At 39.1% G+C, this 23,158-nt stretch overlaps 1 protein-coding gene across 8 annotated transcripts in view; it reads left to right on the top strand.

Moving 5' to 3' along the window:
- Positions 1-23,158, top strand: part of MED12L (mediator complex subunit 12L) — a 307,612-nt gene that overhangs the window by 46,150 nt on the left and 238,304 nt on the right. For all 8 annotated transcript variants that reach the window (XM_036219081.1, XM_036219079.1, XM_036219084.1 and 5 more), the window contains 4 exons: positions 15,168-15,337; positions 17,701-17,811; positions 18,825-19,094; positions 22,559-22,708. In XM_036219081.1, the coding sequence (XP_036074974.1) occupies positions 15,168-15,337; positions 17,701-17,811; positions 18,825-19,094; positions 22,559-22,708 (701 nt within the window). The remainder of the gene's footprint in view (positions 1-15,167; positions 15,338-17,700; positions 17,812-18,824; positions 19,095-22,558; positions 22,709-23,158) is intronic.

Here is a 23,158-nt window from a genome sequence, read left to right as displayed (position 1 = left end):
AGCTCACCGGAGGAAAGCATTGAAAATGGGCCAGCTAATATTTAAAAATAAAAAAAATAAAGCTTACAGAATTATGCAATTAAAGAAAATCTTTGAACAGATTAGGAAATATGACTTTACAGTAAGTAACACAGAACTCTGTACATTTATTTGTAGGAATTTCCCGTGAGGGGTCTTGTTGCCAAGCCAACTCATAACAGCTACGGTATTTATACTATTATTGCTATCGCTGTAACCAATGTCATATCTTGAGCGATTACGGAATTCCCTTCACTGCAGTAAGCAGAAATGGGGTGCTCCCTGCAATCCTAGATTGAGTCAGCTCCTGCTCATGCTGTGAAAACGATCTCGCTTACTTGAGGGAGCTTTTCAGCCTCGGAGATCCTTCGCTCCCTTGCCATTGGACCCTGAGGCTGGGTTTCTTCTACCAGGATCACCGTGGTGTGCCATGATGCCACATTCCCCATTTCATTAGTGAACGTCTGCTAGGTTCTGTGTATATTCTGATCATTTCCTGATTTATTATTTAGGTACTCTGTGAGAGAGAGACTTTATTCCCATTTCTCAGTTTAGGATGCTGCTCTGGGTGATGCACTGAGCCCCCTCAGTATGTGTCCATCTGGGCTCTGAAGCCTGTGTAGACATGTTGCTGGGCAGTGGGGACAGAGAAAAGGAGAATGCAGTCATTTGCTCTATAATATTTGGATTATTGGCTGTATACCCCTCTCCCCCAAACTGTGCTAGGTATTCAAGTTTGGGGGGGCATATATCCAGACAATTCAAATGTTAAGAAAGAAAGCGCTAATAGTGAAATGGATAAAATGCAGAGGGAGTCCCAAGCAACTTGGGAAGTCCAGGGACATCCACAGAGGAAGTGATGTTTGAAAGAAGAGGCATTGCCCAGGACGAGAGTGTTGTGTGTGTGTGTAGGGGGTGTTGTGCCAAGAAAGGCATTTCTGGCAGAAGGATAGTGTTTACAGAGAAATAGGGTCATCAAATAGTTTGACTTGGAGTGGAACTACCACCTTGTGTTCCTCCTACTCCCTCACCCCCCAACCCTGGCATTAGGTACCAGTGGATGGTGATGAAAGATTATTTGCTAAAGTGGGATATATGAGTTCCGTCTGCTGGATAATGGGGAGCCATGGAACAGCTTCTTATCACTATTGTTGTTACAACATTCTCTCAGTTTCCTGTCTGTAAAATGGGGATAAATTGACCGTGCCTTTTAAGGATGAGATGAGTTAATACTTTTAAAGTGTTTAGCACTATGTCTGGCGCACAGTTAATGGCCAGGAAGGGTAGACTATCAATAGTATGCTGCAGCTGCCACTGGGACTACCGTTATTACTAGCCAGTATTTGTTACTTTGTGCATTGCGTTGGGAACTTTATAGGCATTATCTGTAATCATTATAACAACCTTGCAGTGTAGGTTTTATTATTCCATTTTGTGTATGAGAGACTTGAGCCTCAGAAGCTAAGTAACTTGCTGGCACAGATGGAGCTGGACTACCTAAAAGGTGTTTTTTCCTTCCTTTCTGCTGTGATGTGGTTGCTGGGGGAACGGGCATGTCGTGGGTCTGGGCCTCTGAAGGCAAGCAGCATCACTAGGGAGAAAGGTACCAGCAGGAAACAGGATGCAGGACTTGGGGGCTGTGGGAAGCACTGGGGGACTCAGAACTCTCATTCTCACGGATGCCATGGGGAGCAGGCAGAGCATATAGCAGAGTCCAGGATGCCATAGAAATGAGAGAGAGAGAGAGAGAGAGAGAGAGAGAGAGAGAGAGAGAGAGAGAGAAAGAAAGAAAGAGAAAGAGAGAAAGATGAAATGGCTCACGAGATGAGCATCTCTAATTCTGGCTGGAAATTGTTGGGTGTTCAATATGGTAAAAAGTGACAAGATGTATTGTGGGCATGAGGTCTGCCATAGGGGGAATGGATAGATTAGAAGAAGCTTAAAATGCTTTGAGGTCAAACTGCTCAGGGAACTGGTCTGTTTACTCCTAGTTGTTTCCTCTGCACCCCTGAGGTTTTGTTGGTTTGGGGGCTGGAGTCGGATGAGAGACTTTTTTTTATGGTTGACTATACTCTTGGAACCACTTTCCTTATCGCACCCCAAAATATAAAGAAGAAACAGCCACCTTTCTTGCACAGTGGTAATTAATTTGTGACATATTCATTGAGCCATTTGGACTGCAAAAATAAACCCTGTTAAACACATTATTGACAGTCTGGTTTCTTATCTAAGCCAACCAGCTAACTTTCAGTTTGGGCCCTTGAAGGCATTGCATACTATCTTTTTTGATTCTAAGGAGAAGCTTTTAGTTTCGAGTCAAGATTGCCTCCACATTTTCAGAGTGTACCTAGTATCTCATTTGTCATAAAGACATAATCTGCCTTGCTTACTGTGAAAATAACCTCGAAGATTGGACAGAAGTGCTTGTATAAGTGTAATTTAAATTCATGCTTTACTTAGGCATGAAAAATAGGTATTAATTGATGAGGTAACTCTCTGGTAAAAACTCTCTAATAGAAGGAACGAGGACTGTGGGGTAAGAATTTGGAACCTGCAATCATCCCATTCCTCGACAATCTTTCACCCCAAAGTGTTAGCATTTAATTAATGAACCAAGCCCCAAACCGTTATTGCATGGGAACTGGCTATATGTTGGCATGCTTCTGCACAAATAGGCTTTCTCTCATCAACTGTGGTAAATCATAATTCTTTTGAAAAAAGACAGAATAAATGCTGCATTCTTTCCTTTAATTATTAATTTCCAGAGTAAGAATTGCTGTAATTGCACCTTTACTGCTGAAAAATGAATTTCTCTATTTTTTAAAAAATTTTTCTTTGGTCATTATTATGGGCTCATGGATTTTTTATTTATTCAGTATTTTACATCCATTATTCACTTTGGTGTTCACACTGTCCCAGAGTTGGCCAATGGAAGATACTTTAAGCTCTTTTGCATCCTTTTGATATGATACCATTTGCTTAGAGCACCTTCTTGTTTTTAGGCACAGAATGCTCACCTTGTACTTTTTCTGCCTCAGCTCTGCAGTCAGCGATTTCTCTAAGGAACCCTGCTTCTCTCTAGTGTTTGGAAAGCAGGGTCTGGATGCCGAAGGTGCTCACTACTCTTAGGGTCATGGCATCTGGGCCCTGTCAGTGGTAGATGGAGACATATGTAATTGCATGTGTGTATGTGTGAATATGGGAGTTTATGTTCCTAGTTTTATTATTTTTTTTTCAATTTTGTGTTTATCTCATTTCTATTACATGGAAAAACAAGTAACTTTTAGTAATAAGAACATGGTTGGTTACTTATTTGTTTACCCTGCTATGAACCTATACGAGCTTCAGAATTAAAATCTGCTATGGTCTTCTGTTGGGAAGACAAAACTGGAAGATAGGAATATACAAGTACTGTCTTAGTGGGAGGTGAAAGAGACCGAAATATTCCATCATCTTTCATAAAGGAAGCCAATAGATAGATAATGCTTAAATTCAAGAAGTAGGACTGAAAGCATGTTATTTAAGAGATAAAGAGGTAAACAAAAGACATAGGGGTGGAAAGAGTTAGAAAGAATTGAATTTGGAGAATGGGAAATGAGGGGTTATGGACAGTGGGCTGCTGTTTTCACAATAGGTCATGTAGAACTAACTACTGGATTCTATGACTGCGAATATAACTTCGGTATCAGTGAAAAGTTAGCTAAAACTAATCTCTGCTCCTAATTATTACTATTGTTGTTGGTACCTTTTCTGGAAGATAAACCTTGCCATAAAAATGTGTTTTATGACAAGGATTTGAAGGAAATTCAGGGAATGCGTTACAATTTTAATTATTCTTAGATAATATTAGGTAGCAAGAGCTTACTTTTCACTAAGCTGAACACTTAGGACCATAACAGAAATGAAGTAGGCATTCTTTCTAAAAATTGAGTTTTAATATTTTTTTCCAGGTGTTTAGCTGTTCAGTTAATTGAATATGTAAAATTTCATGATTTACAGAGACTTAAAAATTGTGGTAAAAAACAAAAATTCATCATCAACCATTTTAAGGTTACATTCAGTGTAGTACTGTTAACTATATTATGCATACTGTTGGGCAACAGATCTCTAGAACTTTTTCATCTTGAAAAACTGAAAACTACACCCATTGGAACTTCCCTCTCTCCCCCTACATCTAGCCCCCCCCCCCCCCCCCCCGTAACCATCATTGGACCTTCCTGATTTACAGAAAGTTTTGAAAGTTCTAATCAAGTTTTACTATACTGCAGTGTAGTTCTGCATTCCTTATTGTTGCACTATGGAAGCATATTTCAGCTTTTTCCAAAGTGAGAATGTTTAGCTCCTTTTCTATATTAGAATGCTGGTATGCAATGGTGGTGGTAGAGATGGTAGAGAGGGGTGTGTGTGTGTGTGTGTGTGTGTGTGTGTGTGTGTGTGTTTATGATCAGTTAAAATTTTGATGAAATCAATGGTAATGTCTGGCTGTGATTGCTTTTAAAGTCTTAAAGAAATGTATTCAAAGAACACATTTCACTTGAATCAGGAGTGATTTAGTTAAAAAAAAAAAAAAAAAAAAACCTCAACAGGGAGTCCTATGAGTTGGGGCAGATGCTGCATAGAATTTTAACCAAATGGGGGCTATTATTTTTTGTGGTAACAAGATGCACATCTAAAACAGAGGGCAACAGTCAGCAGCATTTAATTACCCGTAATTACATAGGAAATGATGGAGAAACTGGAAAAATTAGGAAAGGTTTTTCGAAGCAAGAAAATATGAGCTTGGGCTTTAACGTAACCGTTAAGTAAAAACAGCTTTTTTTTTGTTTGTTTTCTTTTTGCATCTTAAAAATTATTTCTTGATCTTGAATTAGTTAATTATCTTTCTCTCTGGCGAGCTGAGCACACAAATGAGTTAGGTTTACAGTTCTGTTATGTGTACTATATTTGCTTTGGTCTTTGCTCCTGTCATTTCTTCTGGTTTTGTTGGTATGGGTGAATTATCTAGTCTTGCATTTTCGGTTAAGAACCTATTACCACTCAGCATTTTCTCTGTTTCCTGACTCAGTTTTAATGTTGACTCCTGCTTGATTTATCTCCTGTGGTAAAAGGGTAATCAGAATCCAAATTTAATTGTGCATATTGCAGTTCTTTACTCTCATGGCTTCATGGTACGTGCTTGTATGCCTACCCTTGGAACATATTATGCTACAAAAGTATCTTGTTTTTTTGTTTTGTTTTTTTTTTTTTTTCTTTTTAATTTACAAACTGGTTTTATATAGTCATTTGGGCAGTACTTACAGAAATCTTTCTGTGGTAGCTGGGTATCTCCAGTTTACAAATTAGAGTGAGAAAACCCACAGAAAGTAGAACTGGGAATTCTGTCTTGGACTTGTCTTCCGTTTCTGGGTCCTGTTTGCTCATAGAATTTCCAGCATGCCCAAATCAAATGGGGGGCGATTGTGAGGCTGGGATGGGGCAGTGGTGTAGGGTGAGGTATGAAGGGTGCTTCAAAAAACTCAGTGTTTAATGGGTTTTTATTTGCCGCGCATTGTGCAGATCTATCGCTCATAGTCTAAACCTGAGAATTAAAAAAAAAAAAAAAAAAAAGACAGCATCCTGTGTGACTTAATTTTTAAAAATAGTTAATACTTATCCATGATACAAAACAACATACTCAGATGTCCAGAGTGAAGTTTCACATTCCTGACCTTCCCACTGCCTCCCAGACCCCTTGGTACACACTTCAGAAGCAGTTGTTAGCAGTTTCTTGTGTATCTTCTGAGATATTTTTTATGTATATCTTTAGTTTGTTTTTATGTTTCTTTAAGGAAATTGCTGCTTGTTCCATGCTGTGCGCATAGTGGCCTTGTTCTTTCGAAGGGCTATAAAGTACTAACTTTTTAATGAGTTACAAAAGCTGGATCTTTTCTTTTTGCAATTTGCACTGGAATGTTAATTCCATGATAAATAGAAAGCTCGTTTTTTTTTTTTAATTAAAAAAATGTACTTTAAGTTTCAGAGTAATTTTCAGACAAAGTGTGTATATTCATCCAAATGAAATCCCTGTAATAAAGTGGCTCTAAGGCAGGTTTCAAATCACTGTTATTTTGGAGTCAAGGCACTCATAGAATATATTGACAGGATAGAAAACACATTAGTTAAGGGTCAGTACATTATCAGTCGGAATGTCTTTGTGAGAGTAACACAGCTCAAGTGAACCGATTTAATTAAACAGATATATCGTCATCAGTCTTTGGTTTCCAGAAAAAATAAAACTCAGTGGGTTCCCAAGGAGGGCCAGTGGGGGATTGGCCTTCTGGGTCCGCATAGTGTGTAAGCAGTATTATGTGTTAGAGCTTTTTAGTCTAGGGTTACTCGACAGAGTTATCTGGCAGTATGTCTGTAGTAGTATTTGTATTTATGTCCTAATGAAAGACTTGCCTATCTAAAGCTTGATTAGCAGTGCAAACTTTAATAGCACCTGCATTTGGTACCTAAGTAATAAATACAGTGCTGCTTTTACTATAGAAACTTTATTCAAACCACACTTACCATGGAATTAAATTCTAATGCAAAGTATGAAAAGAAGAAAATGTAGTTTATTTTTGCTCTACAAATGATTGGGAATTTCTGCCACATTCTCTGTAGCAGAAGTCGAAGAGGATTGAGATAATGAAATGTCCGATGTACAGTTCAGACAGCTTCGATGCCTTCTGTGGGGCTGGTCGTAAATGTCTTTTCTGGGTGCTGCTCCTCCCTTTGCCCACCTTCCACCCACGTCCTCAGGAGAGAGCCTTCCCTTCACACCCGATGCTTTAGGGGCGCACAGAGGTGTGCTCTACACACGGGAAGCAAACCTCTTGTGTCAGCAAGTCTGTCGCTTTGCTGAAGGCAAGTCTGTTGTCTTGCTACACAGCTTTCTTCTCCTGGGGCAGCAAAACCCATGGCTTGGTCTCAGATGTGGAAGGCTGTGGGGACTTGTCCTAAGGGGTTAATTAAATGTACCGGTTTAATATTGTAAAAATAATGTCCCTGTTATTGTATGCTAGGAACATCTCACCACTGCCAAGGCTACTGCTCACTCAGATTTGTACAGAAATCTGAAAAGATTTGAGAAACTTCTCATATGCTAATATGGCATTAATTTCCAATAACTGTCCCACATCCCTTAGAAGGAGTTGAGCCTGTTGTAGCGGGTGTTTAGTGTGCACCCCTCTGGTAGGAGAAACCCCTGAAGCTGTATGTGAGTGTGGAGCTGTTGGTGTGATTGATGTGTTGAATAAGTTCTTGTTCTAGGGGCTAAAATTGGATTCTGTGGTTGCCAAGAGCTGTAGCTTCAGAGGCATGTACGGGGTTGATAGGGAAAAAGGACAATTAGAAAAAATCCCTAAATGCAGCGGTCAGCATTGTCTACGTTAGAAGGGAAACAAGAATTGGAGATCTGACAGCAAGAGAGAAAAACCGAGAAAAATGTTAATGCTGTTCTCCTCAGGTGTCAGATACCAGTCCAGCACCTGGAAGGTAGAAGGTGCAATTAGGAGTTCCCTTGCAGCCTTGGAACACAAGACTCTTTTGCTCCTACCAGCCTTCTCGTGTCAGCCCCTCTTCCTCCTCTCCCTGCCTTAGACCGTGCCGCCCATTTCCTCGGTTGGCCACTTTGGTCTCTTTTTACCCTGACATTCTTAAACATTAACTATCTGTCACACAACTATGCAGTTACTTATATATTGTCTAATCATGGCCCTTATCTTTTTTGGGGTATCTTTTTTATTCTTCTGTCCTCTACTTTGTTATTCACTACTTGGGCAGAGTGCCGTTTGCTACCAGCATCTGTTCCCTTCGCCTCTCTCATCAGGCTTCCTTCTGCTGCCCCACCATCCTTCCCTTGGACTTCAGGGGACAGAAATAGTTTCCCTTAGCTGCCTGCTCACTACTGCCTATATGGACATCTATACAAACTTATTTGCAGTTCTTACCCCTCTTCCTTGTCTCGGCCATCCAGATCCTACTTTCACCTAAGATTACTTCTTCCCATCTGTGGGCTGCTGTCTGCCTGGCCCTGTAAATCACAAAAGTTTGCTTTCTCCTAGGCAAACATCACAGTTCTAACCATGTTACTGTAATGAGCTGTTTTCTGTGTGTCTAACCTGGGTATCCACCTGCTCCTGGACTTATTTTCCCTGTGAACGTCCCTAACATCTCAAATTCTTTTTCTTTTGATTTGTTTGTTTGTTTGTTTATTTATTTATGACAAGGCAACCCTTGGTTGACCTCACAGATTGCAAGGACCTTGTCAGTTTACAATCTCTTATTATCATTATTATTATTTTTAATTTTTTATGCTTACAGTAGCTGGTCTTCCTAGGTGGTCTCCCATTCAAGTACTAACGAGGCCTGACTCTGCTTAGTTTCTGAGATTAGACAAGATTGGGCTTGTTCAGGGTGGCATGGCCATAGACAAACATCTCCAATTCAGGTGTTCAAAACTGAACTCTGGTTGTGATATTTTGCTATAGTTCAACGAGATGTTAACATTTGTGAAAAGTAGGAAATAGGTACGTGGGCTCTTTCTGTATTATTTCTTGCAATTGCATGTGAATCTAGTTATCTCAATAAAAAGTTTGGTTACGACAAAAAGCTAATGAAAACAAGTACACACACGGAACTCAGTTCCTTCAGCTCCCTCCCCTGCTTGTTGTCTGACTCCATGGCACCGTGATCCATCAGCTGCCCCACTGAGAGACTGGGAGCTACCCTGTTTTTCTTTCTTCTTTCTAATTTCAGGTTGGTTACTATTCAGCCTGCTTCTTTAGTTCCTAAGTTACCTCCCCACTGGACTTTGCAGCCTCCTTTTAATTTGTTTCCCTCACATCTTCCTGAGTCTAAGTTTGCATACTTTAACTTGTTATTCCTTTGCTTAAAATCCTTCAGTGGGTTTTAATCATTTGTGATAAAAGACAAAACTCTATAGCGTGTCACTGCCTGAGTTGGCGTCATTCAGGCTGCCGGTTACAAATGCAGACTTCTAGACCCCACTTCAGATTTACTGGGTTGAAATCTCTCAAGTTGGAGCTAAATCTGTATGCTTCACCAGCGCCCTCTGGTGGTCATTTTTTACACTAGCGTTCGAAGACCTGGCTCCAGCCACCTTCCTAGCTAGCCTTACCTGTGACACTTTCCTCCTCTGCCTTCCTGCTGTTTGCGTTGCCTGGAATGTTACACGCAGCTCTTTCTGCCTCTGGACTTCCTTGGTACCATACCTTAAGACTTGGCTGAAATGGCCACCTGCTTCCTCTCCTGTGTCCCATGGCATGTCAAAGCGCTTATCTCATTGCTGTCAGCGTCTGTGTCCCTGTGTGTCTGCCTGCCTCAGGTAAAGACTGCCTTCCTTTCAATATCACCTTCATAGCTCCAGACCCAGCAGAGCCTCTGGCCTATACTAGGCATTTAATGTTTTTTGCTAAGTACCCATGGTTATTTTGAGTTGTAACTTTGATCTCCAGGTAACAATACTTAGTGCCATTGTTCAGTAAATAAAAGCAGAGAGAAATGTCCTGTTAAAAATAATATAGTAAAATTACTTATATCCAGATAAAAACAGATACTCAATATTTGCCAGTAAAGACCAGTGTTCTACAGATAATTCTGTTAGAAACTTTTTTAAAGCATAAAAAATGTTTCAATAATTTATTACACCGTAGCATTGTCACTGAGTGCCAACAGCCTCCCCCTGCACCCACCCCACCCTCCACCCCCCACCCCAGTGGAGGACTTGGTTTTACTAACTGACCATTCAGCAAAAGAACATTCTGACCAGTGGGCTGACTCTGTCGGACTCATTGCACTGAGGCAGCAGTTTTCTTTTGAGCTATTCTTTCTCTAGGCTGCCAGTCCGCTTACTGAGTCCCCTCTTTTATTCCCTGAGTGAACAGTGGCTGAATAGGGGATTTCAGGTTTTGTGAATCATTTTATAGTATACAACTGATTAACTTTTAAAAGTCTCTTATTATGGACATTTCAAATGTATAAACATATAGAAAAATATAATAAAGCCCTTTTACCCTTTACCCAGGTTTAACTTGTAACTTCTGGCCACCCGTGTTTCTACCCCTTACCCTCTTCCTCGCTCTGCTCCTCCCCTCCCCCAAAGTCGTATTATTTCATAGTGGAACACTGTTTATCTGTGGTGAATAGTCTTTTATTTCATGAAACGCAGGTGATTTCTTACTAGTAGTAAAGTATTTCATTTTGAAAAATGGTATAACAGCTTTACTGAGATATAATTCACCTGCTTTACAATTTGTTTAAAGTATACAACTTAGTGGTTTTTTAGTGTGTTCACTAGAGTCGTGAAACCATCCCCACATTTGAGAACATTTTTATCACCTTGAAGAGGAAACTTGTACCCGATAGCAGTCAGCATTTCCCTTCACTCCCCCTCAGCTCTAAGCAATCTAAATAACTCTATAGACTTGCTTGTTTTGGACATTGTATATAAATGGAATCATAAAATAGTTCTTTAAAACTGCCTTCTTTCTGTTAGCGTAATGTTTTCAAGGTCCATCCATGTTGTAGTATGTATCAGTAGCTCATTTCTTCTTTTGGCCAAGTGGTATTGCATTGTGTGCATATAACATCTTATTTATCCATTAATCCGTTGCTGGACATATGGGTTGCTTTCACTTTTTGGCCATTACGAATTTTTGTGTGGACACGTCTTTTCATTTCTCTTGGGAATATAGCTAGTTGTGGAATTGATGGGTTACATGGTAAGTCTGTTCAGCCTTTGAGGAACTGCCAGCTCCATCATCTTACACTCCCCGCAGTAATGCACGGGAGTCCCAGTTCCTGCGTGTTCTCACCAACACTGTTGTCGCCCTTCTGTTGTCCTAGTGCCATCTCCCTGTGACGTTGAACTGCATCTCTTTGGTGTTGGATGATTAGCATCTTTGTTTGTGCTCATCGACCAGTTATATGTCTTTGGAGAAATGTCTGTTCACATCCTTTGCCCATTAAAAAAAAATGGGTTATGTCTTTTTATTATTGAGTTATAATAGTTCACTATGTAATCTAAATCCAAGTCCTTATCAGGTATATGATTTGCAAATATTTTCTTTCAATTCAAGTCATCTTTTCATTTTGTTGATGGTATCCATTGATAAAGAAAGCATTTTAACAACAGAAAACTTGAGGAAAATGGTAGGATATTTTTTAGTTACTCTTATTGCGTTTTTAGGAGTCTGCAGCATTTTACATATAGTGAAGTTTTTTTTTTCCTATTCAATCTGCACCAAAGTCAGGTTGGTTAAATCCTCTATCTCTTGCAGTTTTGAGTAGCAGGCTGTTCCCACTGTGGAAAGGCAAGAACTTTTTATTATAGTGGAGAGCCTCAAGAAGAATTTTCAAGGATGTAGGTTTCTTCCCTGAGGAGTGCATTGTCTTTGACTTAAAACCCAGTAGCAAGTGAATCAATTTAAAAATGTGCATATTATTAGTCTCTGGACTTGACGGGAGTTTTTAAAAAATTGTCTCTGTTGTATTTATTTCACATAGTGGATTCCTACATTCTTTGATAACGGGAAAGAGTGTAGCCAGGAAAATGAACCTCCACAGAATTAAAGGATATATTTAACTGTAAGTTTATTAAAAAGAATTGGAAGTTCAGTATTTGCGTGGGCCTTTGTAGCACATTGATTAAACAGGTACTTCTAGCTGAGTTGGTTATAATAAACAGTGTATCAGAGAGGGAATTTGGCATTTTCCTTATAGTGGTTTTCAAAACCTTCTAAGTTACAAAGTGATGAATTGAAACTAGAAAGCAGAGAGGTTTGTATGAAGATTTGAGAGGCAGAGTAATTGGGGAGGAACTGAGGCAGAAACTAATATCAGTGGCAATAGATGCTGTGCTCTCGACAGTCAGGGCCTGACCTTTAGTTTTTCATCTTCATAATGGTGATGATAGCTACCATTTATCAATCATTTTCTGTGTTATATGCATGGTGCTAAGTAACTCATTCTTATAATCACTCTGATGTATATAAATTATTGATCCCTACTGTACAGATGAGGAAATTGAGACTTAGCAAAGTCTCAGTTCGTTCCACGTCACATGGCCGAGTGGCAGAGCTGGGATTTGGACCTATGGCCATCCTGTTCTCAAGTTCATTCTAGTAGTACCACTAGATGTGACCCAGTGTTGCTTCTCTGCTGATGTCACGCTGCAGGACACCTTCTCTGTGAACTTTGCTGCATTTGCATGCTCTGTGTTTGCCCGCAGGGTGGGTGTTCCCAGTTCTTTTACTAATATTGCGGGTATTGCAGGTCCAGGAAGGTCATCTCTAACATTTTGTGGCACATCTCTATTCTCACCCATTATGTGTTTATCACTTTGGTGTTTTCATGTACACCGGTTTATGTACTTCCGGTTTAGCTGTGTAACCTTTAGCTGAGCCTGTAGCACCTGGATCTGTAAAAAGGTAGGGTGAATTGCATGGCCTCTGAAACTTCTTCTGCTTTGGGGATTAGGTATTAACAGAGAAAGAATAGTGGCCATAGGCTTCTTGGATGCTTGAGACCATTGTCCAAAGGACTGGGCTTTTTTTTAATCCTGACCATTTCTCAGTAACATTAATGCTCATAAGCTTTCTAATAATCTGGCTTCGTGGACCTTAAGTTCTACTCAACATCTGTGAGCTACAGATGTGGCCACATCCTTTGAGTTGCTTGAATTTATTTTTTTATTTTGTTATTTTATTTTTATTTTTATTTTTTTTGAGTTTTTAGAACTGCTCCACTTTCAAACTACCCTCTTTGGTCACTTTCTGCTTCTTTTTTTACCTTTGACCCCCCTCACCTGTCTTCCCTTTGATTCTTATCCATTCCTACTTTCTCTTACCACCTGGAACTCGGCCCCTTTAAATTAGAGCCTGGCATGGTGGGGCTGAAGGCACTGGCGTTTGGTTAAGCTCCCCTCATGGTTGTGTTTGCACTTAGGGCTGAGGCCACGGCTGCCTGCCCCCACAGCCCCCTTTTAATTACCAGTCCTAACTAAACATGAGAGGTGCAATGAATTCTAATACTTTCAAGGAGTACAGTACTAGTGGCCATTTGTTATTTTCTATTTTCAATTTTTAATAAAAATTTTGAGTGCATTCTAATTTCTTACACAGTCTGATCTAGGGAGTCTTATGTCCCAGACCTCTGAATACAATAACTTAATGTCAGTTAAACACAATTAAAGTTAAAATGAACTACTAAGAGGACTGCATTTGAATCCCATGTGGATTCTGAAAGTAGTTCAGATTGTGGAATGGTATATTCAGCAATTTCTTTTTAAATACGTACATTCGTTTATGTAGACATTCAAGCATACATGAAGGCGGAAGTTATATGCTTAAACATTTAATGATTATGAGCGATGGGATTACAGATGGTTTTTCTTTTATTTTCATACTTGCATTATAAATTTTCTATAGTGACCACGTATTTTTCTATATTTAAAAACAAAATTTAAAAAGAAAACATACCCTTGACAAAATAGGGTTGTGTGAATGTATGTGTTATTTTCAGCTCTTTGAGGCTAAAATATTCTGTGGGGATATTGAGAATAGTATCATACTGAGAGTGAGCTAATAGCAAGGCTTGGCACACAAAAGCTAGGATTTGGATCTCTGTTATTTTTGTTTTTGCTTATTATAGCTGTGCTAAACTTGTCTCATCTACTGGTTTGCATGTTGTTTTGTTGAACAAATTGGTGTCATGAGACTATTAGTCCAGAACAGGGCCACCAGAAGATGATGCCATTGGTAATTTACTGTTTTGTTTTTAATGCCAATTAATTCATTTTAATCATAATGTCTGTTATTGGTGGTGCTTTGTGAAAAACTATTACACTAGGAACAGAATATTGATCTGGTGTGTGTTTGTCATTTTATATTGCCTTATTTCTGGGTTTAATGTGTGCATTTGAATTTTAATTTTAAATAAGACACAAGTGGAATAAGTGGTTTAGACCACAGCTTTAACAGTTATCATTTCTGGGTACCGTTGTCAAGTAATTTAAATAGTATTTAAAAAGTAAAAGCCACTCAATTCCTAGCAGATGTTTAGTGTCTACTCTTACTTTTGTCAAAATAGCTTCCTTGAAAATAAGGTGGGAGAATCTATTGCCAAAATAATGGGAAACTAGCATCATATGGTAATGTTTCAGTAGAATGGTTTCTTCTGAAATGCTCTTTCGCTAATCTGTGGGGAATTTTGTCTGTGAGCATGCAATTATTACATTTTTATCCACAGAATGGGCTAAAGTTGGCATCTCATCCCTCTTGGTTGCCAGAGGCAACACACTGATTTAATTTGTGCCCCTGAGGCAGACATTTTTGAATAATTTTAGTGAATTTTTTTTAATGCTACTTTTTCTATTTCCTTTATTAGTCTCCTACCTTTTGTTGCTCTCCACTCTTAACTGATGGCATTCTGAAGCATCTTGTGTTGGTTGAGCAGAGTAGAATAATTGAAGGTCTAGATGGTTGTCTAGGAGGGCAGCCACTGTTATGTCCCTGGCAGGCCCTGGCGGTAGTACAGGTTGTGTGCTTTCATGAGCCAGCCCATGGTGAATGCCAGTCCTCTTACAGATTGACAAAAACAGAATAAATCTTAATTAGGCATGTTTTAAACTTGACGTGGACCCTGAAAAAATGTACCCTAAGAGAGCTGCACTAGGAGGATTTTGAATCTTTTGTTGCAGATTTGAAATTTTTTGAAGTGCTCACCCCCTCTGTTCTGTTTTCAGCTTCTGCCTTTGATATTTTTGTTATGCTAACTTGTTTAACACAGAGGATCACCCAGATGCACTTAATTCAGTGTGGATCTCTTTCCGGGTAAGGGGTCGGGGTTGCTGAGGTGCGAGGGGAGAGCTGTCTCTTCCACCTGAGCTGGACAGTACTCCTGCCAGCTGCACAGGGCACATGTTACACCAGTGTGCATACTTAAGAGCTTTAGTGTAAGCACACTTTTCACAACAGCACTTGTACATGCAAAAGCCTTTTTTTAATGTAACACGTTTGTTTTATAAGTACGTACTTAAGATAATCAGGAAGGGGGATAAGAAGTTAATTTTTATACCATATGTATATGTTTTTTGGGTGCAGAGTGGACACACATATCCACCAGATACCTCCGTGAGCAGTTGGCCAAGATTTCTGACTTTTACCACGTGGCTTCCAGCTCAGGTGACGGCCCTGTCCCTGTGCCACCAGATGTTGAGCAAGCCATGAAGCAGTGGGAGTACAATGAAAAGCTGGCGTTTCACATGTTCCAGGTAACCTCTCCAAGGCCGTGTAGCATTCTTTTAAGAAGAAAGCAAACTCCTCACGAGGGTTAGTGTTTCTGGAGGTTAAGTTGTATCCTTATGTGAACCTGTGAAGCAATATGTTCAAAGAAAGCAACTTGAAATTTCTCACATTGAATTGAATTCAAGGTAACACCTTTGCCCTCAGATGACAGCTTCTTATTATAAATATTGATCTCCAGCATTTAATAATGTCAGCTCTTTTAATTCCATTAATTACTTTGTAATCGCACTATTAAATATAATCTTTTATTTTGAAAAAATTGGATGTATTTATTCAAAAAAATCTTCTTGCTGATATCTCATAGTAGATCTCATTTAGAGTTTAGTAATTCCAAAGATAGGTCATCTTATTTGGCTCAGCTGCAGTTTAAAATGCAATTGAAGGGGCGGGTCAGGGCCTTGAGGCAGTACTTAACTATCATCCAGGCGAGCTGATGTAAATCATATTGACCAGAAGAGGGCGCTCTTGCCGTTAGTTGCCTCAACCTTAATCCTAGTAAGGAGGAAGTGTATTCAACTGAAGTTGTATTGTTAGCATAGACTTTCACTACCTGCTGTTTTAATCAGAGAGGAACAGCTTTAGAAAGGATGTGTGGCTTTTGAATTTCCCTCTTAGGACTTTCCAGCTGGTAAATGATATTTTCTCTAACAGGAAAAAGCTTGGTCTTTTGGGGAAGTAGCATGATTAAAGTCAATAAAAATGACTGTCACAGATAGTCTGTTTATCAGAGGATTACTTCAGTGCCTTCTCTGGGCTTTTATGACTTCTATTGAGTTGAATTTTTAGTCTGCATCTTTTAAAAAGTGTCTCTCAGCTTGCTTAATATTTTTGGGAAGATTTCTTTATGTATTAGGAATGTTGAAGTCAGTATCTCTTTAGTAGGAAGAAATTAGGTCCTAAACTGATGAAGCTAATAGGAACATTAATGTTAAAATTTAAAAGTCCATTATATTTTTGATTTGTCATATTCTGAAATGTGAAACTGATCCTAGTATGTACACGTACAGAAACGAGCATGGGTACATGGACAAAAGTGTCTCGAGGATGGACTGTTACGTAGTTGTTAGCAATCATGCTTATGAAGATTCTTTTTTAAAAATTTTGTATTTACCATCTCTTACACCTTAATGCAAAATTCTATTTTATTCATTTCTTTATTAACTTAAAGTTCACTTTTCTGGTCTTAAAATTTTCAGTTGCAGTTTTTCTGTGACGAATATTTTAACTCCTTTGACATTTAAAATAGTAGAAATCAGCAACAAGTAGATATCTTGATTTCATGTTATGTCAATGTGGTGGTGTAGTCTTATAAATATTGAAACTATAATTTATCAGTATAGTATTTTCACACAAATCATTGGTAACCATGGTAGTGGGCCACTCACTGGCAGTGCACAGGTATGCAGAAGTTGCTGGGAACAAAGTCAGAATTCACATTAACTACTAAGGTTGTTACCAGAATGGCCACGAAAGTACACGTGTCTTTCCCAGAAAACGTAGCTTTTGGCTTCTGTCTTGAAGATTCTTTCATGATGTGAATGATAATACAAAACTACAGTATTATCAAATGTGTATGTGTATGTGCATGCGCTGTCATAAAATAATGTGTGTATTTATATGTATGTGTATGTGAAGGCAGTAGACAAAAATGCTAATAGTGCTTATGTCCAGAGGGGCCACACCACCCTCGTGGGGCATTTCGGAAAATTGTAGGTGTGTTATTGTTTTTTAGTGTAGTTATTTTGGCATATTTATATATTACGTTATTTTATTACAAATTACTTTCATTGCTTTATATTATGGTTAATTATGCCACTATATTAATTTTTAAGGTTATATTTTATAGAGAGGTTATAGTATTTGAGACTATAAAGGTAGCATTGGATCTAATGGGATTGTCACTGTCTTGTCAAGATGATGGTATGATGGGTGGTGCGCTGCTCTTTATAATCATCACCACTGGCCAAGGCTTCTCCTGTGAATATGAGTTCATACACTCCCGAAATCTAGCCAGGCATTTGATTGATATGCCTTGGGAATCTAAAAGCTTCTGAATTTCCTGTCTTGTAAGAGTTATTTTTTTTTTTTTCAATTTAGAATAAAGCAGATTACCAAAAGACAAAAAGAACAAAAAGCACCCAGCCATCCAAAATAATATAAGCTTTTTGTGTGTGTGTGTGGAATTTGGGCTACGATCAATGAGTTTTACTACAATAAAAACAAATAGTAGTAAAATTACACTCAAGCATATGAATAACAGTGCTCTTTTTTGAATTTTAGTTGGTTTTGCTCTAACATTGTTAGTGAAATTTTTCTTTGCTCATTTAAGGAAGGAATGCTAGAAAAACACGAATATTTGACATGGATCTTGGATGTTTTAGAAAAGATCAGACCAATGGATGATGATCTTCTTAAACTCTTGTTACCACTGATGCTGCAGGTACAGTACATATAACCATGAGCCAGTTGATTTTATGGGCAAGAAATGATTGATTGGTAAGTGGAGGTGGAAGAGGAAAAAATTTCTTTTTGAAATGGAATTAAAACAGCTTGATGCCACAACACATGAAGTGATGAGAGACTTCTTACAAGTTTTAGCACTTACTTGTGATGACCATGTTCATAGTTTTTATCCACATGTCCTTTTTAAATATTCTCACCCACATTGATTTCTCCCATCCCTGAGCTATGCCAACAGCTCTTTAAATACTATCTCCTTGTTCACACAGACTTCAGTGTAAGCAAATCCAATTATCTTTTTTTTTATTTTAAAGATAGAGAGGACTTTCTACATTCTTCTGACATTTTTTAAAGCCAGTAGGGACGGGGACTTCCTATTTTAATGATTAGTCTAAAATTTGTTAAAATTTAGGTTATCTGGATGAAATTTATTAAAAAGTAAAATTTTCTTGGAAAGGCAATACATGTATTTGAGTGTTCAAACAGTATGAAAGAGTAACTTGTGAAAAGTAACTTTCTCTCTCACCCTAGTGTATCCTTTCAGAGACTGCACCGTGCCAGTGTCCTGAGTACCCTCCTTGAGATGGTCTTTACCTGTGCTGTCCTTTATAGTAGCCACTAGCCAGATGTGGCTGTTGAGCTGTTGAAATACAAGTACATATCGAGACATGTTCTTGGTATAAAATTCATGCCAGATTTCAGACTGTGTGCAGAAAAAAGAGTATATGATGTCTCAGGAATACTTTTCGTGATAACATTCTGGCTATATCAGACTAAATAAAATACATTATTCTTTTTATTTCGCATGTTTTCTTTAATGGCTACTAGAAAATTTAAAAATATATACGTGACTTGTGTTAGTTTCTCTTGGACAGCACATTATCTTTGAAGTCTTTTTTTTTTTTTTAAAGTCAAAAAATATCTGTATTCAAATAGTTATTTCACCCAGTAGCATAAAACATGACTGAGGTCTGGTGTCCTTGTGTTTCTCAGTATTCAGATGAGTTTGTCCAGTCGGCTTACCTATCTCGTCGTCTTGCCTACTTTTGTGCCCGGCGTCTTGCCTTGCTGCTGAGCGATAGCCCCAGCCTCCTTGCTGCCCACTCACCCCACATGATGATAGGACCAAACAACTCGAGCATCGGGGCCCCCAGCCCTGCCCCGCCCGGGCCCGGCGTGAGCCCCGTGCAGCTGGCCTTCTCAGATTTCCTTTCCTGTGCACAGCACGGCCCCCTGGTTTATGGACTTAGTTGTATGTTGCAGGTAAGTCCTTGGCCCTTGTTATTTTATGTTATGTTTTAGTGTAGGAAATAATCGTGTTGGGACTCCAATTTTCACATCGCAGCTCCATTTTTTTTCTCAACCAAATAATTTATAGATTGAAATTTCATGTCTTTATTCCCTTATGTTGGATCAAGCTGAGAGAAGATCCGTTGCTTCCATCCAGAATAAAGTTATTGCAGTTGTTCTTTATTAGGTCCATTAAGTAAGTAGTTCAATGATTAAAAATCCTTCAGGAAACCTGTAGAATGTCATCTGTAATACTGTTCTTCTGAAAAGTTAGCGTCTCCATGCAGAATTCAGTAGCTTCCTCAGTTTACATGTTGAGTTGGTTACCTCCTCTTTCTTTAAAACCCAAACGTTTTATCAGGCTCTGTTCATCTGCCAGGCATCACTGTTGTGCGGTTCTTGGCCATCCAGTGGAGTGCTGGCCTCTGAGCTGATACTGTCAGGAATGAGATACAGCCCTGTCCTAGAGGAACTCATGGGCTAGTGTTCAGGTCACATTCCTTGGGCTCTTAATGGTTTTTACTTAGGGGTTTTGGGACAAGGCTGGCCATGAGGGCATGGTCTCTACTCTGGCAGAGTTTACTGTCTTATCAGGAAGGCAGGCTTCTAAATGGGCAATATCTGCATACTCTGACAAGGGCTGATGGAGGGATACATAGGGAGCTAAAGGAGTTGAGAAGTAGAATTTCTAGATCCAGCTGGAATGCTGGGAGGCTTTGTGAATGAAGTGATCCTGATTAGTGCTGATAATATGAGTTTAGAAAAAATTAAAAAAGGCGAGTAAGAGCATTTTTGTCAGATGTATAGCATGGAAGAAGGCCCAGAGGGTTGATTGGACAGCTTGTCTGCTGGTTGGTGTTAACGGAACATAAAATATAAAATCTGTTGGGGTCAGGATGTAGAAGACCCCTTATGTGCCTTACAATTAGGATGTCACTGGAGGATTTTTATGCAGGGAACTGACACGGTCACTTTGTGGGTTAGATTGTTTTGGCTGTAGTAAGGGATTGTTTATGGAAGTGGGGAGGTAGGGGAGAGAAAGATAAGGCAAAGAAATAAACTTGGAAGAGTCTAGGTAAGTTCAATTTTGGACTATTTTATCCCTTAAGATCTCCAGGTGGATATTTTCAAGCTGTTGTTACATGTTAGATTCTGAAGATGAGGGGAGACAACCAGCTGGATGTGTTGACTTGAATCACTCAGGGCCACTTGGCTGGTCAAAACTCTGAGAAGGGGGTGAGGTTACATAAAGAGTAGGTAGTGAGAGAGGACTTGTGGACCTGAGGGGCATGAATTATTAAGACATGGCAGAGGGAGATTGACAGAGGTGAACAGGAAAGTTTGGCTAGACTGTAGAGAGAATGGGGGAGAGAATGTTATAGAAACAAAGATAGAAGAGAAGAATACTGTCACAATTCTGTTAGATAATAGCATTTATTATGTTCTAGGTACTGTTCTAAGTTGTAACATGTATTATTTAGTTCTCAGAACCATTCTATGAGATAGGAACCTATATTATTTTTGCAACACTGGTAATGAAATGGTGGCATTAGATCATACAGCAGGTAAGAGGTGAAACTGGAATTGAAACCCAGACTGGATCCAGTTTGGATCCAGAGTCCACACTCTTAGCAGCCATACTAAACTGCTTCTCTAGGTATCTGGAAAGTTTCCAAAAGGAGTTAGTAGTGAGCAGTGCTCAGTGGATTGGGAAAGTCTGGTAAGAAGATGGCTATTTGTCTGAGACAGCACGATGGCCGTTGACGATCAGTGGATGATGGGCGATACACCAGATTGAGGTGGGTTGAGGAATGATGAAGAATGAGGTGAAATAAGGCTCCTGTTCTTTCGAGAAACATGGCTGTGAGGGGAAGAGAGAGATCGCTGCAGGGTAAGTGGAGATTTTTTAAAAAGTTTGTTTTTTTTTTTTTGACAAGTAGATTTGAACATATTTCTAAGCTAAAGGTAAACTGGTAGAGGGAGAGTTTGAGAATAGGAGAGGAAGAGTATTTGCTAGATCAGCACCCTGGATATGGAGGCTTTGGAATTAAGAATGTAGGGAAGAGTTCAATCATGGACAGGAGACGAGAACCCCACATGGTCTTGGATAGGAGATAAGAGTCCCACACTGTCACAGACAGGAGGAGGTGGGTAGGAATGTGCGCCAGTGGAGACAGATGCATTGAAGGGTTTTGGGACTTGATGGTCTCATATCTGTCATCTGGTTTCCATAAAGATATCTCTTAGAGTTCAGAGTCTTGTATTTTTATGTTTAATTTCTTTCTTTCTTTCTTTTTTTTTTAATAAAAAAGAAATCTTGTGTTCTTTCTCTAAGCTTGCATAGTTTGCTATTGCATGGCATGATAGCATAATGGTTTAAGACATATTTTATAATCATCACATACCTGATTTTAGCTGCTGCTCTGCCACTTAGTAACTTTGACCTCGAGCCTCTGTTTTCCCCACTTGTGAATGGGAGATGATGACAGTTCTTACTTCATTACCTCATAGGGTTAAGGTTATGGTGACCGAAAGCTTCTAGGAAAGTGTTCAGAACAGAATAAGTGCTTAATTAATTGTGAGCTGTACTATTTAATTTGCATTTAGGAGGCAGCAGGCTGAGCATAGTAGTCCCAAGCATGTATGCTGAGATCAACTTGGGCCTGTCACTGATCTCCTCTGTGTCTCATATTCCTCTTTTGTACAGCTGGGGAATAACAATACGTACCTCAGGGTCATTGTAACATAAAGAAGATGGTCATAGAAAGTGCTTTGTGTAAGCTGGCTGAGTAAAACATGTCTTCAAAGGGCTCAGCCTGGGGAGATAAGCTACAACCTGTGGGCCAAATCCAGCCCACGAGCTATAAATAGTTTTTACATTTTCAATGAATTGGTAAAACAAACAAAAAAAAGAGCATGTAACAGAAACTATAGTTGGCTTGAAAAGCTTAAAACATTTATTGTCTGGAATTTTAGAGGAAAATTTGCCAGCTGCTACTCTAGGGTTACTTCCTGCCCAGCATTTATGAAGCTACTTACTGCATTATGATTTGAGAGATTTAAATTAAAAATTTATTTTTAGATTTTATCGCCTTAGACATATTTAATTCCATTGCATTTTTAAAAAATTTCATGAAAAGTTTTAAGTGACAATTTTTAAGGGATTACTGCATTTTTTATTAGGTCTTCTAGGTTTCCTGTGCTGAATATTAGCTTATGAATTATAATATCCTTAATTTCTCAATAACTGTACTCTTTCAAATTAATTATTTTATCTCAGTTTTATCACTGGAAAAATTGAGAATCAGATAAGATACTCGCATTTTTAAATTCAGTAGTAGGAAACTATAATAGGATAAGGTGTCGTTTTTACTGTTAAGCTGTTGTTATAGTTTTTCCTTCCTCTAACTATCTGGATTTTCCTGCTTTGTTTCCAGACTGTCACTCTCTGTTGCCCAAGTGCCTTGGTGTGGAATTACTCCACAAATGACAGTAAGAGTGCAAACCCAGGCTCACCCCTGGATCTGCTGCAGGTGGCCCCCTCTAGCCTCCCCATGCCGGGTGGGAACACCGCTTTCAATCAGCAGGTAGGCTTTCTGTTGCTGTGGTTTGATGAGCATTCTCCCTCTTGAAAGGCATCAGGGCATCGTGAGCCAAATGGGTTCAGCATCTCACACGCTTGGCTACCGTTGCCAGCTCTACCCCCACCTCTCTGGATGACCTTAGGGGAAGTGTTTAGCCTCTGAACAACAGATGTTCATCATGTTGTCCCCTTTCTTCTCGCTCTTTTAATGGGCAGTTCTTGCAGAGAGTTCTGCCACCCAGACAGTAATTAAGGTGGTAGTTCTACTATGTGACCACGACTCTTATAGTAGTAATCTATGATAGTAATTGTTAGATGTTTTCATTAGTGTTGGGTTATTTGGGTCGAAGACTTAAGAAACTTGAAACACAAGATAGTGACTAATCCTTAGAATAAGATCTCTGTTTTTTACCAAGCAGTTTTCTTAATAAAACATGGCTAGTTGCTTTCATAC

Source organism: Rousettus aegyptiacus, unplaced genomic scaffold (genome assembly GCF_014176215.1).
Source record: "Rousettus aegyptiacus isolate mRouAeg1 unplaced genomic scaffold, mRouAeg1.p scaffold_m13_p_4, whole genome shotgun sequence".
Lineage (NCBI taxonomy): Eukaryota > Metazoa > Chordata > Mammalia > Chiroptera > Pteropodidae > Rousettus > Rousettus aegyptiacus.
Note: the sequence above shows the minus strand (reverse complement) of the source record. Positions and strands in the feature narration are given on the sequence as shown.